Raw genomic sequence first — 18548 nt, 5'->3', positions numbered from 1 at the left:
TCTGAATGAACGCATGACAACTTCAATTTACATGTCTCACTAAGGGAAGTTTTGAAAAACTCTTGTATTGTACAAACGCAGTTGGAAATGTCAGGAGGAATGTGAAAAGGCAAGAGGCCAAGAATACATTTCAGAAACTTAATGGGTAAATACTGATGCATGGGGCTCTGGGGGTCAGGTAGGTAACGCTTACTGAGTCTCCCGCTTTTTTAAGAACTAAGTAACAGCTGAAGCAATTCTGATGTTGATCAGAATGTTGTTTTATGGACCCTTATACGAGAGAATCAAGTACATCATTATTAGATGCACTTCATCCATGGATGAGGCACCATTTAACTGTCATGAGATCCCTCTGTGTTTTAATTGTATTTTATCTGTATTTGTTAGTGTTGATAATACCTGCAATTCTTCCCAGTGACAGAGGTATTAATACATGCACCCAGAGGGCACCCCCTGAAAACCTACAGCCTTCTGGTGAGCTCAATGACCAGTTGTAACCAGTCTGCCACCAACTGACGAGAATCTGACCCCTAGAGGAGAGTGTTTGCTCTCTTGAGGTCGGAAGCAAAGCCTGCTCGAGCACTGGTGTTACACACCCCTTCCCACAGGATGATCTGCATTCCAAGGCTGGAAGCTTCAAAGAAGCCCACCACCTTTTGTATGCAGAACTGGCCAGTCTTCAGAAGGAGATACCGATCCCTCTGCACCAGCGCCACATGCCACATAGACAGATGGGAAAATTAGCTATGTAGGAGGAGTGTTGCATTTCCAGACTGGACACACCCCTCGGGTGACCAGCCTAAAATGAACACAGTCGCAGGAATTCTGCCTTCTTATGTGTGTTGGAATTAGTAATTCTAGGACAGGTTGCTGCTCAATCCCCGAAGGAAGTGGACATCTAGAGGGTGTAGTGACCCCAAAGGCTCATTGGTCTGCCCTTTACGCCCCCTAAATTGATTATTTGGGGGACCCCCCCAATACCAGATCTTCAGATCTTTGCTTGACACAAAAGAAGGAGTGCACAAGAAGCCTGCTGCCACAGAGAACTGAGGAGGATGACTGACCTGGCTCAAACACCGCAAGCCTGGCTGCTGCACCCGACCCTCGAGGAGCAACTGACCTGTCCTGCCGCTGCAGCCTCCAAGATACTGCAAGAGCTGCCAGTGCTTCACAAATCACCAAGAAGAACTCCCTTGAGGCAGAGGTGCTGCTTCCCTACATTTGCAGGCACCCAAAGAAAGAACTGTGAGGACCGGGACCTCCAAAGACCTGATGCCGGACATCACCACAGCCCCTGTGTCGCCTAGCCCATGCTGAAGTGGGCCAATGGTGGCAGCGTGGTCTTGCAGAGATGAAGTCCACCTTGAATGTCCCCTCTGTGGGCTTCGCAACGGCATCTGAGGCCTGTTTCTGCAGACTCCCCTGCAACTGCGAGTGACCAGGAGACAAACACCTGATGCCCCAGGACACCTCTACTCTCGTCCGCTCCGGACCAAAGAGAAAAGAACCAAGGGTGTCCCCACGTCTCCAGCCTCGTGAGACCTGAACCCACTTGCTGGCTTGCCCGGACTGGATCCCCTGTCCGCTCCTAGATTCTGCGGGCCACCTGCAACCGCGAGGAACTCCCGCCCTGAAAGACACCACTACACCCAAACCCCAAATCCTGAGAAGTGGACCGACGGTGTCCCCACGTGCCTGAAGACCTCAAGGGTCAAGTCTACCCTCTGATATGCCAAACTGCTCAACCACTCTACCACAAAAGAGAGCATTTAAGATGTTATTTGTGTCTCTGTGATACCTCTGGGGTTTGCTTGGGATCTTTGAACAGTGTACCTTGTTTTGGTACACTTTGTAAAGAGCCAGAGTCCTACATCTACTGTGTGAACAGGTCAAGGACTAGCTTTTCTCAGCATGTAAGAAAAATTTGTCTAGGACAAATAACTGTTGTTGAGGGGAGAAAACTGCATGTACATTTTAAAATGTGGCTTATTCTTGCATCAGCTTTAGGTACACCGGAAACCTGTTTTAGATTTGAACAAAATGTAAGTGGGGCTGTGCTGTCAGCAAAACCTATTTGTGATCACTTTTATTATTTCTTGAGTTGGGTATATTGACTTCATAGTTAAATGATGTGAATAAGCTAGTGGGTCAATTCTGAATCAAAGCATGTGTTTTTTTATAGATGCAATATCGCAATGATTAGCATGTGTGGAACACATGATTTCCTGATGGAGGTTGAAATTTTACTGTGAAGTCTAAGTCTGACGATGGAAGGTTGCATGATTCAAATGTTATGAGTCCTCAGTAAAATGATTTAAAAAAACAGCCCAGCATTGCTTGAAGAGCTCGCCTAGATCAGAAATATCACAAGAGGGTAGATATACACATAACTTGTGAATGCCCACTCAAAGACAGAAAACAAAAGCTAAAAACAAGAACTCACCAGCAATCATTTGTGACCATCTGGAACAGAAGACCTGGTGAATCAAAAATAATTTTCCTTATCTGACCTTTACATTGTATGTCTTAGTGAGTGTACACATTCCAAAAAGAAATATTAGATAGTGAAGATTATACATCACCAAATAACACATTACTTTGCCCACTCTTCGGCTGACATTACATTGTCAACAAAACCCTGAAAAATGAACTGTTTTCATAGCATAATATTAAAAAATAACTACTCACCTTAGAAACCAGGGCCCTCTGTGTAGCAAAGCAATGTTGCAAATACAGCGCACTTTGATTGCATGCCATGCTATGCAGGAGGGATTTTAGCACCCCACCAAGTATACTCTCTTTGGATTCTGTCACAGAAACTGTCTGAAGAAGAAGAAATAGAACAATTAAGAAATTAAATTTAAAGTTTGGAAATTACTGCAAATGCTAATAATTGCAGGGTACAGCAGCTCATGTGGAGAAGAAAAAGATTTCACATTTCAATAGTCTGCTGTATTAGCCATTTCCATATTCAGTAAGAAGCATTGCAAAATCAGTATGCAAAATTTAAACTCAATGTCTCATATTTACGAGAACATAATATTTTTGGAGTTAAACAGGCAAAAATGACATAGGCAAAACACACAACACAAACAGCTCATTGCTGCAGAGTGTAACTGATTAACATAATGACATGTTCCAACACTAGGTAAAAATGACATGTTAGACCTCAGGGAGGTTACCAGACTTAAGAAATCAAAATGGTTTCCTGCTGAAGTTACACAATATGTGCAGACTTGCACATGGAGGCACTCTAACCAATACCCTGTTATTACAGGGGATTCTTGAGTTTGATGTCACATCATATACAGCCTTTTAATTATCCCTTTCCCTCATCGCCAGAAGGACCTGAACATTCAAGGAATCACACCACCAGCCACCGCTGTCGCACTCTGGATTGATCCTAACCCATGGCCTCTGAAAGTGATCCTCTGCCAATTCTGACTGAGATGTGAGCATAGTGCTGAGTGTTAGTGATTATAAACCGCCACTGAGGATGACACTAAGGGCATGTGGCCCAGCAGGAACTCAGCTGAGAGGGCACCTTGTGACTGGAAACCATTAGGTGAGACCACTCACACAAAATGCCTGGATTGCACGCCTGCCAAAGTAAAGGGTGGAAAGCCACCTCACCTGCAGGATGCTCAGCACAAAGGAGTCATCAGAGAGAGTATGGTCAGAAACCTATGAGAAAATATCCCGCAGAAATAGTTGAGTGACAGTGATAAGGACTGGAAACTACTCACATTTGAAGGAGGAATAAATACCATTATCTATGAATTGGCAGCAAACTACTATTATGTATGATGGAAGAACAGAGATATTAAAGACCAGTGTCCTACCAAAACTGCTATTTGTTGTGTGACTTTCCTATACCTCATACAGGAAACTGTGTTTCTCGATAATTACTGAGGGGATTCAAATGGACTGGTAAGTATCCAAACACTATTACTGTGGTGAGCAATTACACATTTACAATGGATTTACAGCCTACAGCTGGAATAAACTGCAATTTAGAAGGCATATGTGAAGCCAAAGAGACTGTCACATGTCCTGGGGACGCAAGTCTTTCAGCGGCCAGGGGCCAAATATGGCATCTCACCCTTGATGAAGCCCACCAATGCTGACAGGAATGAGAAAAATCTGTGAGCCTGGCGATAAATCTGGCAAGCTCCTTTATTAGCTCGCTATCCACTACACCATATCTCACGTTATTCTGCAGTTGATAGAGGCTGAAGGCCGGCATCTATCTTGTACCCCAGACATTCTATGGAGTTTTGCGTCCTTCTATCAAGATCCCCTCCTGAGAGATTGAACATCCCCCTATTGCGTGATATACCACTACCTGCTATCCTGCCCTCCCTCGCTCCCGAGTTAGACAAACCCATCATGAAGAGGAGACAGCAACTGCTCTCGCCAACATACAACTAGCAAAACGCCTGGGTCTGCTGGCTTCCCTGTCGAGTACTACAGATGGTTCTAAACTGAACTGCTTACCTCCCTGCGTAAACGTTATACAGAAGTGGCTGAACGGGGCACATTCCCTCCTGAATTAGACCTTAGGAGAGAGGTGGGGAGGATCGCTCTACGCCGATGACGTTCTGTTATTCCTGGCCAATCCCTCCACTTCAGGGCCCCGCTGTCTTGATCTCCTCACTTTGTTCGCTGAGGCCTCCAGCCTCCATGTGAACACTTCCAAATCTCTGCTGGCCCGACTGCTCCCTAAACTCAATAGACACCTTATTGTGACCCGGCTAGTGTTCAAAATGAAGACCAACATGCAGAAGTGGTTGCGGTTCCCCCTGCACGGGATGGGTTGCATCGCCATCTCCCACTTTCTCTATGTATTTCAACCTTTACATTTAAATTGTATTTGTATAGCGTTTAATACTCCTGGCGAGGCATCGAATTGCTTTACGGTGAGTTGCACGCTACTCAGGAGCCTACAGTTAGTGGTCAATTTATTAATTGTTGGGGTCAGTTTTGCATGCTCATTCCATGCATTCAATCCAGTTTCTTTGTGGTACATTATTTACATAGATGTGGTTATTAGAGGGTGCTATGTGAGACAATTGCTAGCTGGAATTAATAGATATTGTTATGGTTTCGAAAGAGCTTTAAGGCAGATAGGCATGAGATTTTAGAGTAACTTGTATACAAGAGGCAGGCAGAAGGCAGAAAGAAGCAGGTCGACTTAAAAAAGTGATAGAAGGTCAACTTTCAAGCAGGATTTTAAGGAATATAACAGGTTGAGATTTTGCCGTGCAATTTGTGAATGTAAACCTGTTGAAAGAAACAGTTTTCGGGAACATGGTGGCCAGCTAAGTGCAACGGGTCGGGAGCTCTACATGTGGGAAACAGTGCAGCGCAGAATGGTGATTTTACCTGCTCTCCTGTGTTGTTGTTTTCTGCCTTCGAGCAAGGTGGCTTGGAGGTCCTATCCTGGGGGCAAATGTGTAGGTGGCAGGCAGAGCTGAGCTGCCTTCTGTGACAGACGCGCTCCAAAACCTTAAGAGTGGCTCTACATATTCTCCCTCAACTTGGAAGCAGAGCTAACACAGGCAGCGATCTGCCTGAGCACAGGTAGATCACAGGCAGTGATCTGGGAGAGGATGAGGAGAACTGGTGTGCTGATCTGCAGATTGGTACGCCGGGCGACATCTGCAGAGGATCAGATGTGGGGGAGATGGACTGACCTTGGGGCACGGCCCATGGAAGCAGAGGAAAAGGTACGAGGGTAAGAGTGCTGTTGGGGTGACAGGGGCAGCAGCATGGGTGGTTAAAGATATTGATAAACAATGGATACCTGACAAGTTGGCCCTGGTGGGGAGGTTAGTGGCAAGAGATGGAGACTAATAACAAAGACCCTACTGCAAAGTGAAGCAGCTACCCAATGGCAAAATGGAGGGAGGGTCTGGACTAGTGCGTTCAACTTGAAAAATCTGTTTACACTGCACACGGATGCGCACAGAAATATGACAAGATATGGGGGATGTAGGGAATATACCATGGACTGGAGATATGATGACCTATTTATATCATCTTACAATATGACTTTGAAAAGCATATATAAATGTACTTTACGCGATGGTTCATAAATTAATATAAAAAAACTACATTGACACCTTCCCAGAAGATACAGCCTTGAAAGGGACTAAACTAGTTTTTAACTTTGTAGTGTTTTTGCTCTTTTGTCTGTTTTTTTTTTTGCAGTCACCTACTGTGGGAATGTTTTGATAGGTTACTTTGCTTATAACCCTTTTCAGTTCATATGTGGATATTCCTATTATCTTTAAGAATCTGAATTAGTAAAATGTTAAAGATTGCTAAGTCCTTACCTTTCACAATTTTCTACACAGAACATATCTTCCCCCAACGAAGATATTAAAAATGTACTCAAACTCAAACTCAAGTGCTCTCTGTCCTAGATGTTGTCAAGGAGAGGAGGATTTATTCAATGTGGTCTGGATGCTAGGACAGCAGTAAATTGGATTTGAAACTGAGCACTGAACACTGGAAGTGGGCTGGGCTGGAAAGCATGGGTTACACATGAGACAACAGAGGAGAGTACTAAGAGCAGGAGTGGCCCTGTCTGGGATGAATCAGTAAAGATGCTTTCTGATGCCATCGATGACAGCAACCACCCTTGAATATTCCTGCAAAGGGGTTATGAATATTATACATCAGGATGGTTATGTAAAACTCGTTAACCAGGGACTATGAGAGATTCATATTGTGCATCAATAGAAACTGGAGCAAACAAAATTAGGGGAGGGAAACGTCCATTTCCCACCTCTTAAACCTTAGATAATTTGCAATGAGTGCTAGTAACTGGCGCTCTCTCCGACTGCTTTCACAAGCTGTGGGAAATTAGCAAATACAGAAGACCGACATCTGAGTGTATCCTGAAGAGTGATCATGTCATCAAAATCTGCATAAGAATAACCAGAGACCCACAAGTTTGGTTTTCTTGTTTAAAATGCACTGCTGGAATATATTCCATGCATACTAAATCAATGTATTATACTCCATCACCATCTTGAATAACTGGCTCAGCTAACTTCCTTTATATTTTGAGGATAAATGGAAACTGAGTACTTTTTTGTAAGTGAGCTACTGTCTTTACAGTGACTAATGAATGTGCACATTCACTGACGTTTATACGAAAAATCATAAAACAATGTTAGGAAAAAACAGGTTGCCAAGGTCTTGTCTATTGCCCAAGTGGCACTGAATGGGGTCTCCATGAGCTTCACAAATTTCTCTAGGAATTCTAAATTGAGGTAGCTGTCTACTGGCAGGGTAATGTGCTTGCTATGCCTACGGTTATATCTTATGAAGTAAAATAAACTCAACTGTCTATAAGGGTAATGCAATGGGAGTAGTGCCTAACTACCCTCTGCTCATAAGAGATACTATAAATTCTAAGGATTATTTGTTTTTAATAATCAATTTCGATTACACTTTATGAGCAGTCCCAAAGTATAACCATCTGATAATGCTAAAGTGACCTTCTTAGTGCTAAATTTAAGAGGAAAGAGATCAACCACGGCAACATCCTTCCCATACGCTAATCCATTTCAAGAACACATGGAGGTCTGGGATGGATTATAAAACAAGATTAGTCCCTTCTAACTAGCACTTTCAATGCTTTGGAAGATTAGTCTATTCCTACAAGCTGATCCTAACCGTCTTGTGTTCTGGGAACATCTAAAGACCAACCTTCTCAATTATCCGACATCTAGAACTATGATATGCATTAACCATGTAACGCTAGCTAAATAGACCCATCGCTCTGAATGGCCACACTCATTGATCCAGCACTCATTGCTGTTGTAGTGAATCCTAGTTTGTTTTAATGGGATACAGGAGTTAGCTTAGCCTTTGGCTTGCAGACTCGTGCCCCTGTCACCCAGTGACTTTTACCCTACTTAGCTTGCTCTGTTTTAGCGCATTTATTTAATTAAATCTTTTAAGATGGCTGTCTTGTTTTAAATTAGGCCCATGTTTTAGTTTGCGTTATCAGTGCCACCGCGCTAAGGCGTCAATATCAAGCGACAAAGACAAACAAACTGTAGGTGTTCACTTGAGGTACTTTCCCTCTTCACGCTTTTGAGGGAATTGTTTATATAAATTACCGTCCCAAGCATGTCTTGTTATCTATTGTTTGGGAACAGACCTACGTCAGGGGTCCAAGCAGATCTGTATAAATACTCCTCACTTAAACAGTTAGAGGGATTCCGACCAAATGTCATCGCTGCTATCGATGCTGCATGTCGTGACACTGGACCCAGTCTTCGTGTCCCTACGGAGTCTGAGCTAAAGACCTCATTCCAAGGTAACAAGGGTTGGGGGCTCTTCTCATGGACATGGCATTGGTAGATTAGGTTTAAAATACCTAGCTCTCCTTTAGGTTAGAGGTTAGGCCTATCAAGCTAGGGTATTAGGACATATTTCACATCTCATGTCTTTTCATGTTATTGCAAGATGGTGGGGGTCTTTGTATTAATGACTCTTGTCTTTACCATTCTGTTTCTTGCACTGTTCATTATCCTAATCATTGCAGCCCATGCAACTTATCGCAGAATGCAGTTTTGCTAAATAAAACCTATTGAAACCGTACTGCATCTTCTTCATTGCCTGTGTTTGATTGAGACATGTTGTTCATGTGAGAAAGGGGTAACCTCTGTTTAACCACAACGCTCCCCGAGATGCCACACTCTTGAGTCCATGCGTAAAGGCTGCCACAAATCACCTTTTACTATTTGGGTTTCTAGTGAGGTGCTTCTTGTGAGCCGGGATGACAGTTGCGACTTGTTGTAGGACTGGCATAGTTGCCTACAAACATAAGTACTGTCATCCTTAAACCGGCAATCCTGCCTAGAGAAAGAGTCCGACTACGACACTGTCTTCACAGCACATTACTAACTATTCCACACCTCTTCTCCTATCCCCTTCCTGAAGTAAATCTCATACCCCATAAGCTCCATATGAATACCTTTTTCCTTTGCATGCCTACATATCGACTGCAGGTCAAACACAATGCATAAACAGATACAATGGTTAATACCCTCCAATGCTACGATCTCCCATTTCGTTTGTTACTTCTACGTACGTTTGCAGATTCGTTTTTTCCTACGGCCATGATTTAATTGGATGGTGCTTATCGTGTATGAGGCAGTCACCAAATACATGCACACTTAAAAGCTCTTTGACAATATTTTCTCTCAAACATCACCTCCAATTTTGATCATTTCACAAAATATTCAATGTAATCCCCACGCAAGCCCCAAACCAATTGCACAGTGTAAAATATGGGAGAAATCGATGCGAAACTCCTCTGAAAATCCGGAGAGATAAACATTAAAGACAGACATTTTAACGTTTCCAAACTTTACCAATCCAAAAGCAAATAAGTTATGCTCATGCACAGCCTGAATTCATGTTACTGATCTGGTTTATGCCACAGTGACATAATAATAAGTAAAATGTGAATCTTTTAACTGGTGATATAGTGTTTAAGGGTGTTGTTCATCTTTACAACATATGAGATTATCACACATGCATTTAAGTCGCATATATATTTCTATATACACATATATAGAGATAGATACATATCTCTATATGTGTATGTGTGCGTATATATATGGGTATATATATATATATATATATATATATATATATATATATATAAATATATCAAAACGGGGGGCACCAAACATCCCTTTTTTAAACTAAATTTACTCTTACCTCCATTTGATTCTACCCTCCTGTTAACCCTAAAATTACCCTACATTTTAACTTTTCCTAACCCTAAACTTACGCTTACTTAGCCTTGCCCATCCCAAACCTTAAAATCACCCTAGCCTCTCTTTACCTCTCCCGCAGCTTAACCCTAAAATGACCTTTACCTCCCTTTACCTCTATCTACCCCCTTAAATGACCCCCCCTTATTTTTTAAAAATCTTTATTCGGTATCCTGCATGATAAAGTACTGTGTGGTAAAGGGTGTGTAGCAAAGGTAAAAACCAATGCTATGTACTCACCTGTGTGGTAAAGAGTGCCTGGCAGAGGTCAGGCGTGATAAAAATTGCATTGTAAAGGTTGCTTCCTATTTAAAGGTACCAAGTTGTTGAGTTTTATTCATGCAACATTTACAGACTTTTAGGGAAGTCTATGCAAATTTCACAAAGTTACACTCTTATGCCTTCCTACATCTGTTTTAAAATCAAGGTGTTTCTGTAAATATATGTTGTAGAAATCAACGTACAGAAAAATAAAAACCTTCATCCACTTTGCATCATGGCTTGGTCTGATTAGAGTGAAACGGTTAATGCAAAATTAAATTGAAAAATTTCACAAAGGGCCTAAACTAGAAACTTCACTTAATAAAAAAAATTTAAAAAACCTTATGAGACCTTCACTCAATGTTACTTATTAACGTGATTTGTGAAGAGGAAGCCCAGAATGATATTTTGTTCAGAAATGTGTATGTGGTTCGCTTACAATCCAGTCCAAGACATTAATAGGAATTATACAAATGGAATAAAAAATAACCAGAAAGTGCCTCCTATAATCTGGAACGAAAATTGTTCACAAAATATTAGATAGATTGAAACATCTATGCAGAGCTGTCATACTCATGTTAAGGATAGAACATCACAATCACAGGATAGTTCTTCAATCCTTAAAAAACAAGAACACAGTACAAACTTCTTACCTGTACAATTATTTCCAGTGTGTCTAAAACAATCAGATTGGCTTCTGTTGCAAGATTTCCATCAATAAGTGCTTCATGTTCCAACTCTGCCCTTGATCTAAATGTGAACAAGTACTGCATTTGAGTAACAGGTTATTTTAAAATGATTAAAGTATACATTGCTAACAATCTTTATCTAAATACGCACAAATAGAAATCATGTCAATACAGTAAACGCACATTCTCAGCAAAGAACAGATGGGACAGAATCACAATTAAGCACAAAAAGGGTCTTTAATGCACACATATATCAGTTAATACTTTTAGAAAATGGACAGATACAAACACGCATATAAAAAGTTAATAATAAATGTATTATAATAGCATGATATCACATTATGGTTACGGTTAACTCGCACTTTACGAATCAAGTTTTTTTTTTTTTTACCATACTCCATCAAATTTCAAAAAGCCTCCTGGACATAACATGTGCTTGGACAGATGAAGTTTCCTGAACACTGACCTAGGACTTCTTGGGTTAACATATTTAACTCTGTCATTTGTATGCACATGTGATGCATTATGGAACATACTAAAAGTGAAGTATCTCAAAGTTGCCTGATTCCAAGTTTCTATATCTCACATGAAGCACTAGAACCAAACATATGCCTCGAAAATGGGTAACTATGACCTAGTTGCTTTCACAGAAAAACGGTTTCATGGAGGTTTGGACTGGATATATTTATTAAAAAATAAGGTCTGAACCACAATGAATCAACTACAGAATGCACTGGAGGATACAACAATGCAAACACAAGAACCCACAAGTCACTGTTACATTCAGACCGAATTAAAACATTTTACATTTGGTAGGATGGATATGTGCACCCATACTCTGTATAAAATATTTGTACATCATCAAGACAAACCAGTCACTCACTCGTATAACATTCTAACGTTTGCATGTGCCCTCACAACTGAATCTATCTCATCTTGAATGAACACATACTAACCACACACACAACCAAAGGGAGCATTTGTACAACATTCTAACAAATTATGTTCCTGAATGTATACAAGCAATACGATTTTCCACCAATACATCTTTCAAGCATGCATCCAAAGGGACATGTTTCTCTTGGAGGAAACTACAAAGGAAATGCAAGAAGGGGGGATTAGCGCTCCCAGACTTTCAAAAGTATGCCTTGGCTTTTCAACGTAAAAATTGCTCGTTTTTTTTTTTTTTTTTTTAAAGAAGCAAATTAGACCCTGTATAAAGGCATGCTTGAAAGGTGTATTGGTGTAGCATGTAGTGCAATAACCCCCTGCACATAGTGCAATAACAGCCTAAGAACACCAAGTTTGTCGTGCATGTTCAATTAAAAGGACCATTACGGCACTCACGAGTCGTCGTCCTTGTTGCACAACCCTCCTCCCTGAATTTCTATGTTTCTGTAAACAGGGCTGTAAATCTTGTTCTCCTTTTGTTACACTTGCTGTGCATTCAAAGACCAAGGTCACATGTTAGAGGCTGTTTTCCCAGGGTGCCTGTTTCCACACCCGGGTGCTGCCACCGCACAAAGAGAATCGTGACCACAACTATTTACTTGGACTCCAGTTATGCGCTGCAGATCTGCAGAGAAAATCGCTGGCTGTAAAATCATATTGTTATCTCGTCCATGACGCCACGCCTACATCCACAGCTGCACCTTCTGACAGGGCTGAGCAGGGTCTAGTTCTGAATTCCCCCATGCCAGCATGCATTGGGGCAACATTAGTCTCGCTGCCAGGTCATATGAGGCAATAGATTCTTGTGCACACAGACACTGGGAAGGTTGGGAGCGAGAATCACCCTAGGTGCCATCTGCTGTCATGTGCTGCCTCTGTAAGATAGTGGCTCAGATCCTCATGGGGGCACAGGAGCGGCCCGCCTCGGGATGCTTCCCACGGATGCCCTGAGGAGAGTGGCATATGCGCTGCCATAGCTTACTCTCAGGAAGAAAAGATTAGTGCATGCCACACACATTTGTAAGTATGTCTGCGCTCAAAATGCTTATTTGTTGATCGTCTCGGGCACTCCTCCCATCTGACTCCTTGCACATTCCATCTTAAAGCACTTCCCCACTGTGTGGGGACACTGGAAGTCACTCATGGAATCGGCCCCTCGTCTGCGGCCTCCAATCCTTTGGCCACCAAACCCCATTATCTATTCAAAATGCACGCTTTTGTCCAGCTCAGAACACAACTGTTTCCAAAGCATTATTTCTTTCAAGATCACAACAGGAGATAACTCCCCCTCTTTTCCTTTCACATCACAGTCATTTTGGATGGTACATATTTTAATCGCACATCCCTACACCCTTATTGTTTTCTGAGAATTAAGAAGTAACCAATGGAAATGTTTAGAAAGTAATTTAGATTTTGCATGTGCAAGTGGCAGTCGATAACACAACTACTTTTCTCTGCATACTGTCGGTATGCTTCACCCTTTCTTTTGTGCCTCTTCCCTTGGTGATCCACCCACGGACTTTACTGCCTGAATAATCCATGTCCCAGCATCTCTCTTCTTGTGTACACATTGCACAGTGCATGCTTACCCTTTGACACAATGGTGGCACTGCACTGATACTAGCGAGTGGCTTAAACTGAGATGCTAATCTGCTTGAGGGACATGCCCAGCAGTTTGGCTTGGATTGCTCCTATTGAAGCAGGACAAATGCTAATTTTGCATTTGGCCTGTTCCTGTTTGAGCCTCACCATGCATTATTTTGCATGGTGAACAAAATAATGATGGAAAGGGATGTAGCCAGGTAATTACCTGTTGCTGCGATTAATTCAAACATTATACACATTACTTTTTTGTTTTGCTCAGTCTACATTAGGGTGAGTCTATAGTAGTACAGACTTTCTGACTTGTTTTTCTACATGTACTTTCCTTTGTCATTTTCCAGAGTCTCACAGACCCTTCCTGTCACCAAAATCACCTACTTATGTTAGATTTTTAATTGTCATTCAATGCAGTGTCTCCACTAAATACCACTCCACAACACAAAATTCCATTCCACATAGTTGCACTCTATGACACACAATCCCACTCCACATAATTACAGTACACTCAATACCATAAAATTACTGTCTACAAAATTCCACTGCACACCATGCCACATAATTCCACTACACAAATGCACTCCACACCACACAACTCTACCACACACAATTCCAATACAACCCACATAATTCCACTCCACCCCACATACATCCACTCCACACCAAACCAAACAGCACAAGTAGAGGACATTGGGCCTCATTTATAACTCAGCAGATGGGTTACTCCGTCGCAATGGTGACAAATATCCTGTCCGACAAAATATAAATCCCCGTAAATCCTATGGGATTTAGATTTTGGCGGACGGGATATTCGTCACTACTGTGACAGAGTAACACGTCCACCAAGTTATAAATCAGGCCCATCGAGATTTACAATGCCAATAGCTCTAACTCTAAAAAATGCGAGCCCTAGTGCATTGTAAATGCTTGTTTCCAACTGTAATTAATGCAAAATGACCAGTCCTTGATTCTACTTTTTATATACAGACTCCATTGTAATAAAGTTTATGAAAACGTGTACCAGCATCAACCAGGCTGACATGCTAAAAATGGCACCAACATGGGTGGAAGCAGCGTGGGCTTGCCTTTCACTCTGGACTGTTGCTCAGAGTTGGTTTGCGGGGTACTCTTACTACGTTTCATTCAAATATCAGGTTTTCAATTGAATTTCTCTAACAATATTGTTAGAATGATTCACTAGAGCCATTTCTCACCTTTTAGCAAAGAGCACAATCACACACTGTCCACAAGTAAATGGCAACTTAGTAAAATATATAAAAACACCTATTACCTTCAGCATAGGATGGGGTTTGATTACTTTTGTGACAGATACCACGTTCTGTTCTTACTCGAAAACATGCTCAATCATGGGTCACTAACAAAGCAAAAAGTTCAAATCTACACTAGTTAATTTGGAGCGGTTGGTGTTACTATCAAAAATGAATATCTGATGTAGATATTACGAGAAAAAAATGTTTCATAAAACAGAGGACAAATGAAGTCAAAAGGGAGGAAGTTACGGCTTAAGAAACGTGCTATATATGTTTTCCCTTTAGTCCATGTGCATAAAATGCTAGCATTCTTAAAATGCAGCATCGAAAGTAGAGGTCACCTTTTTCCACACATAACTGTTACCTGTTCACTGTGTGATCACATTTTAATCGGATATTAATGAGCTGTGGAACATTCTCCTAAAAAGCAGTGGTAATGCTGTCTTTTAAAATCGCAAGTGATGCATGAATATTTTTTCAGGGAACCACAAGCATTTTAAAAAAATGAAAACAGGATGCTGATTTTTATTTAGTCAAATACTACTTCATTTATTATGGACATTTAAAAAAAAGAAGGGAACATAAATTCAACTGGGAAGCAAAGAAAGGAGGATAAGTTACTGCGGGTTAGTTTCTCAAAGTTGGGTGCCTTCTGTCGGAAGTCCAGTAACGAAAATAAAACGCAATAGTCGATAAAGCATCCTATATCTTCCAATGCCAACGTACCAAAAAATGCAAAACAAACAGTACCAAAGTCGAGTTCTACCAGCAGTCAAAATGTTTATTTCTAAAGTGTGCGTTCCCCTTGACAGGTATCTTAGTGCTGATTTAGTTAGCATTTTTTATCCAGCTAAGTGATACTCATTTTATCAACCTTAGGAGAGTGAAAGGCTGATTCATAGTGTAACAATGAGGTCAAAGACAGACTAATGTAGTGGATGCACTGAGCCAATGCAGAATGCACAACTGAAGAGAGGCACGTTCAGTAGACGTGTTGTAGTATGCAAACACTGCAATGCTGGATTTCATTGCCGGAATCACCCAGAGGGAAAGTTTCTCATCTGCACCGGATAGCAACAGGGACAGGACGGGAAATTAAAAACAAAAACAATCACTGGCAAAAACACTAGACGAAGAAATGCCCTGGGATATGGAGTGTAGAGCAACTAAGAATAAGTGACTGTGGGGTATGCATTTTACGATTACTTTTTAAGAGATCTCTGATTTTATTTTGTTTTATGGGGTTAAAGCAACTATCATATGTGATGTTGTGCTGCTTTTATAGTTTATTTATTTATTTGAACCGAATAAATATATTGATGGATGAATAGATGAAGTGTTGGCTGTAAGCCTTCTAGCTTTGTCAACGCATGTTTTGTCATGGTTTTATAAATTTGTATTTAGATGAGATCCCAGCTTTGCCAATAGAGGAAAAAACACCAGCTTAAAGCATAGCAGTTTTTAGCCCAAAATAGTGGAGACTGCCATAGCATTCTCTGACACTGGAGGGAACAAATGTATGTGCGGATGTGCACCTTGTGAAAGAGCAGATTGCAGGCACTCACAGTAAATTTAACCAATGGCTGAAGCAGACTTATCCAATGCCCCCACAATTGTGAGTGACGCAATGGACCAATGGATTAACAGGGTTGGGAGGAAGCTCTGTAAGTATATATATATATATGTATATATATATATATATATATATATATATATATATATATATATATATATATTTTAGAAAAAGAAAAATATGTTGCCTAATGCCAGACCTAAAAACAGAAACATGGTTCAGACAGCAAACATTTGAAAAGGCTGGGGATAGGGGGTGAGGGTACGCTATCAGCCCCTGTGCGGAAATATTCATCTGATATCTTGATGATAGGAGTGGGGATATCAGGAAATCATTGTATTGTAACTAATGATGCCTCTCACATGAACAATTATACACTGCATGAGTATTGTTTTACCTGATTTAGTTTATACCCCTTCATATTTCTAAATCTGTTTAATGAACTTGGACATGAGTTGAGGTCTAGGAGCAGACTAATGGTGTGAACCTGTTGCTGTTCACACATATAACTCATAGGAGGGAGATCACTGGAAAATATCAGAAAGGCAATAATATGTATGCATGGAGAGAATTCAAAAACAGGCAATAAATGTCTGTCTCCAATGGTATGTTACCGCAAGGGCAGAGACACATTTCATTTGCATAAACACCCTATCGCCTACTTTTTAGATCAATCGTGCAAGCTCTTTGACCTGTTGTAATCTAACTGTCGTTTTTTAACCACACCCACAGCCCATCACTATCACTCGTTCATGGGCTTGTCTTTCAAAAATCCTTTGTTATCATTGGTAAATGCTTTACGTTTGTCCCTCCTTGGGGCGGTTTTTTTACCACCTGGGACACCGACCCTGTTACATGGATAATTGCACGTTTGCTGAAAAGTTTGACAGCGAGCAAACTTCCTTTTTGTTTTATCTCTCTCCTTCGAGCTCGTGCTCATGGTGGCCGTGGCGCTTTGAATCGGCTCGCTTATGTCAACTGTTTTACTTTTCATTTTCAATTTATGTGGCAAGAAAAGTCCAGTTAGGAATTTACAACGCTATTAGCTCTCACTTGAGCAAATGCAAGACTCAATGCATTGCAAATGCGTGTTGCTGTTTGTCATCAAACGAAGGGTATGTACGTGTAACCTTGTCCGGTATTTACGAACATTTTGCCTCAGACTGACTGTCAAATGGGGCTGAGGGCCATCAGATGTTCTGAGCAGTAAAATGGTGCGAAGCAGACCAAAAACACGAAAAATCACCACCTTTATTACATATGCATTTCAACAAGTGGGTATCAATGGCACGATTTAGTATGATGACATCCTGTGGAATCAATGTGTAGATCACTGAATCTATGACAGGTTCCAAATGCTAAAATAACTGTATCACCACTTGCTTGTCTTCTTGAAGCATCGGGGGAATTATACAGTTAATATCGCCAGGTATGAATCCGACATATACAAACATTTCTGTTTTTGAGAGGTTTTAGCAGGCAATACTTATTCCTATTTAGTATTAGGAATTGAGAGGCTTACCCAACTTTATGTGCAAATGTCCATTATAATCATCAAAAACTAAACGTTATCTGAAACGGTTAGCTCTTTAAGTCAACCCACCAGCAGCACACCGTTTATACCATACCTTGCTAGTTAAGATCGAAACAAATAGGATACAAGTGAAAAATCATTAAAGAGTAATAAAGTTGGGCAGAGATAAAATTAAATGGAAGGTTTCACGTGTTTTCCAGGCAAATACACAGACGAGCCTTTTATGAAAAACAAGGCTTCAGGGCCATCATTGTTTGAGCTCTGCACAGACTAGTTCAGCTGAGTTCCGAGATGTCCATATTGAATGGAACCTGACTGTGCTTCTTTGTTGCATATTTGATACTATTATGTGTTGAAGCCTGACCAAACAAATCAGCTGGAGCTATTTAACTGGAAACTGACCTTCGTTTATTGAGATGAATTCTATTTAATATTGTGTAACTGATGTTGGAAGAGGGAATTTCTTTCAAGAGACTACTTTCTGAACAGCCATAGACAAAAATAACCAGGATAAAGTTCTACAACTTCTCTGCGGCAGGGAAGGATCCCAGCGTGCCATTTGGTTGTCCACTACTATAGCATCTCTGAAAATGGTTCTTGCTCTATTTCAGAGGGAAAGCATACATCTGACCAGCAACACACAACTGCTTTAAAACACTGCACACTGTAGTTTTAATCTAGTGTGGGCTTGGCATCGCAATGAAAACCTAAGTCAATGACTCAACACCCACTATATTGACCATTTAGATGCATATATAAGAAAACCAAGGGGCATACAGCAACACTGGGTCTGATAAGTAAACAGAAAACTCCACAAACAAACCAGAATTATGCCGGTAAATTATGAAGAAGCACAAAATACAT

The 18548-nt window shown here is 41.0% G+C and overlaps 1 protein-coding gene across 10 annotated transcripts in view; it reads right to left on the bottom strand.

The window, feature by feature from the left end:
• DOCK7 (dedicator of cytokinesis 7) overlaps window positions 1-18548 on the bottom strand; it is a 1022674-nt gene that overhangs the window by 200314 nt on the left and 803812 nt on the right. For all 10 annotated transcript variants that reach the window (XM_069232530.1, XM_069232531.1, XM_069232532.1 and 7 more), the window contains 2 exons: window positions 10721-10817; window positions 2689-2823 (listed from right to left, as the gene is read on the bottom strand). In XM_069232530.1, the coding sequence (XP_069088631.1) occupies window positions 2689-2823; window positions 10721-10817 (232 nt within the window). The remainder of the gene's footprint in view (window positions 1-2688; window positions 2824-10720; window positions 10818-18548) is intronic.

Source organism: Pleurodeles waltl, chromosome 4_2 (assembly GCF_031143425.1).
Source record: "Pleurodeles waltl isolate 20211129_DDA chromosome 4_2, aPleWal1.hap1.20221129, whole genome shotgun sequence".
NCBI lineage: Eukaryota > Metazoa > Chordata > Amphibia > Caudata > Salamandridae > Pleurodeles > Pleurodeles waltl.
This window is presented reverse-complemented; position numbering and strand designations above follow the sequence as displayed.